The 7,966-nt window shown below is 44.6% G+C and overlaps 1 protein-coding gene across 1 annotated transcript in view; it reads left to right on the top strand.

The window, feature by feature from the left end:
- Positions 1-5,567, top strand: part of phldb3 (pleckstrin homology-like domain, family B, member 3) — a 16,126-nt gene extending 10,559 nt beyond the window's left edge. Inside the window, exons 8-15 of the mRNA XM_083679582.1 lie at positions 401-502; positions 646-733; positions 1,347-1,503; positions 2,359-2,446; positions 2,855-2,989; positions 3,282-3,489; positions 4,253-4,338; positions 4,753-5,567. Coding sequence (XP_083535708.1) covers positions 401-502; positions 646-733; positions 1,347-1,503; positions 2,359-2,446; positions 2,855-2,989; positions 3,282-3,489; positions 4,253-4,338; positions 4,753-4,887 — 999 coding nt within the window. The 3' untranslated portion in view covers positions 4,888-5,567. The remainder of the gene's footprint in view (positions 1-400; positions 503-645; positions 734-1,346; positions 1,504-2,358; positions 2,447-2,854; positions 2,990-3,281; positions 3,490-4,252; positions 4,339-4,752) is intronic.
- The last annotated feature ends 2,399 nt before the right edge of the window (positions 5,568-7,966 follow it).

Below are 7,966 nucleotides of genomic sequence, written 5' to 3'. Positions count from 1 at the left end.
AGAGGGGTTAACAGAGAATGCATGTGGTGCCTGAATTGCTCATGTGTTTGTGAGTCAGGGAGAAGGAGAGGGGGAGGGAGGGAGGGAGGGAGGGTGAGAAAGATAGTGAGAGAGGGATAATGTTTAACTCATTAGGGTGATTCCTTGAAGGGGGATAGAATGAGTTTCCCATTCTCAGCCAGATATCTCTGCTACTGTGCTCCCGATCATAACCATATGGAGCTGCCATCACAATGTGCTCCCAATTCATGGTCAATCTGTCTTGTGACTACAACCCGTTTCATGTCCATTTAAAACTACATTCCTCTCACATATTTACATTGTATTTATGTCTTTTCATGCCTAGTGTAAGCTTGGACACACCACACCAAGTGCATAACAATCGCACCTCTCTCATCAGATTCTGAAAGAGAAAAAGCCACTCAGTGATTGGTTAAACATCACTGGCTCTGCCCCTTGCATGATGTCACTCTCACCACCGACCATTCACAAATCACCTCAGGTACGCCGGCCCGCCGTGTTACCATGGACACCGTTTGCTAAGCTGAATGTGGTAGAATCTAGATTGACTCTGATTCAATTCTCTTGTTTTTCTCACAGTATGTACAGCACAGCACAAACATGACAGTGTTCTCCCCTCTGCAGGAACCATCCAAAGAATCCACCAGTTTGCCAAGGAGACGGAGCTCACACCGCAACAACAAGCTCAGTGATCGCCCGCTTTCTGTACAAGGTGCGTTACGATTGGAGGTCAATTATGAAGCTCTTTTGTTTGTGTGCTTGATTTGTTTTTAGTTTTTTTTCCTAGACCATTAATACAATACAAGCTCTTTCTCTCTGTTGTTCCCCTCTGTCTTTGTCTCTCTGTCTGTTTGTTCAGTTCCTCCCCAGCTCTCTCCCTCCCTTTCAGTGGAATCGAAGGCGTGTCGGTAGATTTAGCAGGGTTATTACCTGGAAGCAGGATTTACCTGTATGAACTGGACAAGCCAGTGGAGCCACTAGAGTCTGTCGAAATGTTGGCCCCTCCGCAGGCTACAACCCCTCCCCTAGCATTTGTTTCCCTCTCATGCGTGTGTGTGTGTGTGTGTGTGCGTGTGTGCGTGCTCATACCTGTGCCTGTCTGTGTGTGTACCTTTGCATGGATGCGGTTTGTGTGTGTTTGTTGTGTGCCAGCGTTATAAATTGTACTCCGGATAGTACTGCCCATTTGAATTCTCTCCCTTCACTCTCCATCCTCTCCCTCCTGTCTTGCTCTCCTTCCCTCTTCTTCCCTCTCCTTCTCACTTATGTAATACAACAACTTCTCACCATGGTTCTGTGTCTCCTCCTGTCTCCTCTTATCCCAGGGCTGGTGAGGATGGCTCCACTCAGCCAGAGCCCAGAGGCCTTCACACCGCCCCTCTCCTCCCACAGACACAGCAATGGGCACAGACCTGGCCATAGCAACGGCAGTGGCGGTCTCCTCACCCCCTGTAACAGTGCCAGCAGCTCCCGTGCAGCCAGGTCAGAGGAAGGGATACGACTCTCCGTTTCTCAGTTTGTTTTGTAGAGCCGTGTGGTTCGTGTGGTTGCATTATCAGGGAATGGAAATCATCAGATGGGCTGGTGTACTTGTGGAGGATGTGATTGAGTCAGATTGGGGATGTAGTTAATGTGATGTAGTTGTTGCAGTGGTGAAGTGTCCGTCTGTCCGTCCGTCCGTCTGTCTGTCCATCCGCCTATTGGTCTGTCTGTCCGTCAGTCCGTCCGTCCGTCTGTCTGTCTGTCTGTCCATCCGTCTATTGGTGTGTCTGTCCATCCTTCTATTGGTCTGTCTGTCCATCATTCTATTGGTCTGTCTGTCCTTCTGTCTATCTGTCTGTCCATCCGTCCGTCCGTCTGTCTATTGGTCTGTCTGTCTGTCTGTCTGTCTGTCTGTCTGTCTGTCCGTCCATCCATCTATTGGTCTGTCTGTCTATCTGTCTGTCCATCCGTCCGTCAGTCTATTGGTCTGTCTGTCTATCTGTCTGTCTGTCCGTCCGTCTGTCCGTCCGTCTATCTGTCTGTCTGTCTATCTGTCTGTCTATCTGTCTATCTGTCTGTCCATCCGTCCGTCTGTCTATTGGTCTGTCTGTCTATCTGTCTGTCTGTCCGTCCGTCTGTCCGTCCGTCTATCTGTCTGTCTGTCTATCTGTCTGTCTGTCTGTCCGTCCGTCTGTCCGTCCATCTATTGGTCTGTCTGTCTATCTGTTTGTCCATCTGTCTGCATGCTTATGGGTACCATGCTTGCGTGTGTGTGACAACAACAATAATGCATGAAAAGTGAAGGATGCTGACAGTGCGTCTCTTTTTCTCCCCCCCCCCCCCCCCCCCCCCCAGCCCGTGCCTGGGCCTACTGGACCTGGTAGAGATTGAAAGGAGACTGAGGGAGGCCAAGGCAGAGAGAGAGAGGCTGCTCAGGGAGAGGGTGAGTCACAGGAAATACTAGCATCCCTAATCACCCCAGACACACAGCTTTAGACATGCCTGTCTGACCACTGACTGACTACCATAGAACACCGACATGACCAGAGTCAAACAGACACTGTGACAATGGACCACGTGGCGTTAAACTAAATGAGCTCTGGCATCACTACCAAAGCCCACATTATCATATTCCCATATTTGTCTTCGTCGTAGAACTAGGGCTCTCTACTGTCTCGTTTACGGGGCTAGATTCTTTTTTGGTGTGTTAAAATGAATCAAAATATGGGGCTGTAAATAAATGGGCCTGAGAATGATGATGGTTAGTAATTAAAGTGTGTGTGTGTCTGCGTGTGTGTGTGCGTGTGTGTGTGCGTGCGTGTGTGCGTGTGTGCGTGTGCTGTTGGTACAGGAGGAGAGGCGGTTGTTGGTGGAGGAGAGGAGACAGGGAGAGCTTGACTCACCCAAACCAGAGACCCAGACCAAGCCAGACCCAGACCCTGAGGTGCAGCCTGAAATCAGCCCTGTCACCCCCCAGCTGCCCCAGGTAACTCTCCTTACCTCCCTCTATTGCTCAAAGCCAAATTAACCCCTCTGCGCAATTATTATATTATTGTAGATCAGAAATAAAACTATTAGATTGGTATTAGCAATTGGCAGAAGGTAATTACTACTGTGAATAGATAACATCATTTAGGGAAATGAAAGGGCACAATTTATGAGAATGTTACTGTATATGGATGGACTTAATACAGACTCTCCCCTCTGTCTCTCTCTCTCTGTCTCTGTCTCTGTCTCTCTCTCTCTCTCTCTCTCTCTCCCCTCTCTCATTTCTCCAGCGCTGCCTCCCCCTCTTCCTCTCTCCAAACTTTGACCTTCGGGCCCACGTGGAGTCGTTGGGTCACGGCGTGACGGGGTGCGTGGGGCTGCGTATGAACCCGCGGCGCTGCGCTGGCTTCCTGACCAAACGAGGGGGCCGTGTCAAGACCTGGAGGAGGAGGTGGTTCCTGTTTGACATGGACCACCGGCGACTAGCCTACTACACAGGTGAGGGGGGGCTGACAGAGGTGTGCCTGCGTGCGTGCCTGCCTGCGTGCGTGCGTGCCTGCATGCGTGCGCGTGTGTTCATCAGTCATGCATATGCATGGATTTACTCTTAAATTGTGGGTAAGAACAAATTCAAGAACTTTTCAGCATTCATCAATTTCTTCTTAGGTGAAATATGTTCTTGAGATAAGAATACATTTTCGAGTGGTCCATACGCCCATGTCCTTGATGTAATGAGTCACATCAGATTGACACATACATATGGGGTGATGGACATCCTGAGCAGAACCTATAGTACACCATGATAGGCTTATAAATGTATTAATTGTAATTTCAACAACTTTGATTTATGCATTGATTTATTTTAGTTCATAACATAGGTTATATCAATACTGATAAGTAATTATGCAATAACTTGTTACAATTAAGCTGTGAGCATTCTTGATTACATATTGATTAGAGCAAATCAGCTCTAAAAAAAACTGCTCTTGAGCTGTTTTTTTCCGGGCATCGTAAACAGCATGGGACTTACTAAACTGGGAACTGTCGTTATATGGGATATTTGGATGTATACTTATGCTAATTAACAACTACCAGCACGCGCATCCAATTTAAGAACACGTGGTATTTACATGGAGATTAAGAACAAAAACAAATGTGAGCGTTATTTAAGAACATATTGATGAATGAGGCCAAAGGCATGTCATTAAAAAGGTGTCATTCTGACCTCTGTTTGATGTTCCCGTCCTCCCTGTTGTTGTAGAGTGTGATGAGAGGAAACTGAAGGGAGTGATCTACTTCCAGGCCATCGAGGAGGTTTACTATGACCACCTGCGCACCGCCACTACAGTGAGTCCCCATACCGGACAACTCAAATAGAGCAGTAACAGTTGACTAAGGTCACATAAACTGATCAAGCCCTTATTCTCTCTCTCTCTCTCTCTCTCTCTCTCTCTCTCTCTCTCTCTCTCTCTCCCTCTCTCTCTCTCTCTCTCTCTATCTATCTCTCTCTCTCTCTCTCTCTCTCTCTCTATCTATCTCCCTCTATCTCCCTCTATCTCTCTCTCTCTCTCTCTCTCTCTCTCTATCTATCTCCCTCTATCTATCTATCTATCTATCTATCTATCTATCTATCTATCTATCTATCTATCTCTATACATTCCTCTCTCTCTCTATCCATCTCTCTCTCTCTCTCTCTCTCTCTCTCTCTATCTCTCTCTCTCTCTCCCTCTCTCTCTATATATCTATCTCCCTCTCCCGCAGTCTCCCCGGCCCAGTTTAACGTTCTGTGTGAAAACATACGAGCGTCTGTTCTTCCTGGTGGCTCCCAGCGCAGAGGCCATGAGGATCTGGATGGACGTCATCGTCACGGCAACAGACGAGCACAGCCGGTATTGACGGTGACCCCACCCCTACCCTCTGTGTGTTTCTGACCCACCGGTGGTGCTAAACTTCTAACGACCCGGCTCTACTCTGAGCGGTTTACATTATGTGGCGGGAAACTCCAACCCTCAACTAACACCACCACCTGATGACACATCTCGGCAGCCATTTTGTGCCTGGACGCATAATGAGACATTGAAGTGGGGAGGTGAGGAGTGCTGAACAGAGCATTGATATGATTGAAATACAAATTAACTGAATATCAATTCAGGGGGATTTCTGAGGAGCTCTGACGGAGCGGAAGAAACTGTTACATGTTCTGTGTGGTTGGAGGACGAACAAGGGTGTGGGGACATTAAGACATTGAGTGCAAACGGATACAGCTGAATCACGACCAATCTTGATACTGACAGGCATCTATTTTTTGGGGTCTCAAATCAGGATTCATTTGTTGCTCTTACTTCAGCAATGTTGGACTGCCCTCTGGTGGCTACATTGGAGTATTGAAGCACAGCAGCTTCCACCGAAACAGAATATGATGTCGATCTGTCAGAAGGGTTATTCAGATGTAATAAAAACACTGGCCGTGCACTCAGTTCCCCTGTTTTAAGTTATTATTATATACATCATCATGGATGTAATATACTAATTGATTAAAATATGTTGTGTTAATGTATTATTAAAATGTGTATCTTTATGTACTTGGTGGTCTCTTTTGTGGAAACAAAATGTATTTCACCATGTATTTTACATTGCTTCAATATCTTTGATTCTTACAGGACAGTTGAAAATGCTTTGATGTAATGCTTCCTAACCAAGAGAGGAGGCCGAATCATTTGTTGAATGTATTATAACAATACAATGTACGGTATCTGACAATGTAATGGAACACCAGTATTACACCAACGTAATTACAGTGTACTACTTACCACAGTTTAAGCTATCGCAACCCCTGGTTGCAAAAGAGCCTGTGTGCCGAATATGTTGATATGAGGAACAACTGAGAATTACCGTGACTTGGGTACCCTGTTGCTCATAAGGTAAGGACTGGAAATTATTAGGTATCTTATGTATTTGTTCAGGGGATTGGAACAGTTCTTACAGTAAAGGCATAGGCACATTTGAAATGATCAAACGGTGATATTGATTTGGATAACCATAGGTTATGGTCATTTGATGTGCATTACAGATACAGGCATAAAGACTAAGAGTTATTTGCATGTTAAAAAAAAGAAGTAATGGGATGCATTTTTTTTGTTCGTGGTATATTTTTTTGCTGGTATGCATATCTTAAGGAGTGTGACTTTAAATTCAGTTTATATACTGTACACTTTGAGAAAAAAAAAGTTTCAAAAGGGTTCTTCAAAGGGTTCTCCCACAGAGACAAGCCGAAGAATATTTTATATTCTAGGTTTTTCGCCAAAGTGGGCTCAATAGCTCGTTTAGCTATATACTGCTGTGCTATTTGGCAAGCCCCAAAAATATGACCCCAAAAAGTGAATGTTGCATTTGCTCCTATACAATTAAGTACTTTTCTTTAGGTATGACTTGTTAAAATTAATAAGTAATACAGTAATGTGAAGACCTTGGGTATCCTCATTGTATGTCTTTGCTTGGGAGAAAAAGATCGCAAAGACTAATCCTTACGTGTCTGAATGCTCATACTGCAACCTATTTCGTAGGAGTTTTCTGTATGTAAGATTATCACTTCACTCAACTGCTTTATTTGCCATACAATCTGATTGTTAGGAATATGTTATTTATTGCACCCTCCGAACACACGCACGGGGAGATCAGAGCACCCCTGGAGCAAGATATGGAGTTAGATATGGAGTTAGATATGGAGTTAGATATGGAGTTAGACATGATGCCAGCAACCCTCTAGTCACCAGCTCATATCCGGCTCCTTCCTGGGGTGGGGATCAAATCAGCGACCTAACGATTGCTGGCCGTCCTCTCTAAAGTTTTGCAGTATACGAAATGTACCGAATTTGAGTATGTATAAAATGCCAGGATGCCACACTATGTCCATATTTCAACTTTCCATGTAGCATGAATTCACTGCATAATATTCATGAAGTCCTTTCCGATTTTAGTCCCACACTTGAACAGATAGGGCGGCGGCCAGTACAAAAATTGAACAAATCAACTACAGTGTCTCAGGTCAGTCATTCATTGGCACCAGTAGATGGCGTTTTACACCTGAAAGCCAATTTACAATCTACAGTATAGATAAACCTATTGAAGAAAAAGACCATGCGTTGATCCAATTGCCTTCCAACTCATAGGAAGTCCACAGCTTTTTCTCAATTGTAAGGAACATGACTCCTCGCGTCCTCCACTCGCTTCGTTCCCAAAAAGCGTTTTCAGTAGGACACGAGTGGAGGACGGAGGCTCCACTGTAGTTGATTACATGGCGCCCCTCATGGCGCCCCTCATGCTGTCACAAATACAATGAATGGGAAAGATGGCATGTGTCTACTATTTGCATCTCTATGACTGGAGCATATCCATATTATATATATACTTATATATACTATTATTATATAAACTGAAAATGTATGCACTCATTACAAGTCGCTTTGGATAAAAGCATCAGCTAAATGGCATTGATATATATACATTTATATATATATTTATACCAATACTGGAGTACTGTCAGCAGCTCCTGTGCTACTATTTCTGCTTTACTCAAACAGATACACACACTACAGTGGGGCTTAGCGTGTGGATCACTTGGTTTTCATCAGACCCATAGGTCCCATGTCTCAAAAATGTCTTGAACAGTTGAACAGTTCCGCTATTTGTCTTTTTTTCAGTTCATCAAGGATTTTCCACCAGGTGCCCCCGTTAATCACCATCAGAAAGACATGAATGGTGATGGGTTGTTGATTTTCTTTGGCTGCCTGTTGACAGGTATGTGGGGATGTACAGTATTTTAACTTATTTTCTTTTACCATACACACCTTCAGAAAAACCTTTGGATCATTGAATAATAAAGCTCAGAAAAGCCAGAAATGTATTGGTATACACGACTTGTTTGTTTACTACATAATTCCATATGTGTTCCTTCATAGTTGTGATGTCTTCAATA

This window comes from Argentina silus (assembly GCF_951799395.1).
Source record: "Argentina silus genome assembly, chromosome: 10".
NCBI lineage: Eukaryota > Metazoa > Chordata > Actinopteri > Argentiniformes > Argentinidae > Argentina > Argentina silus.
Note: the sequence above shows the minus strand (reverse complement) of the source record. Positions and strands in the feature narration are given on the sequence as shown.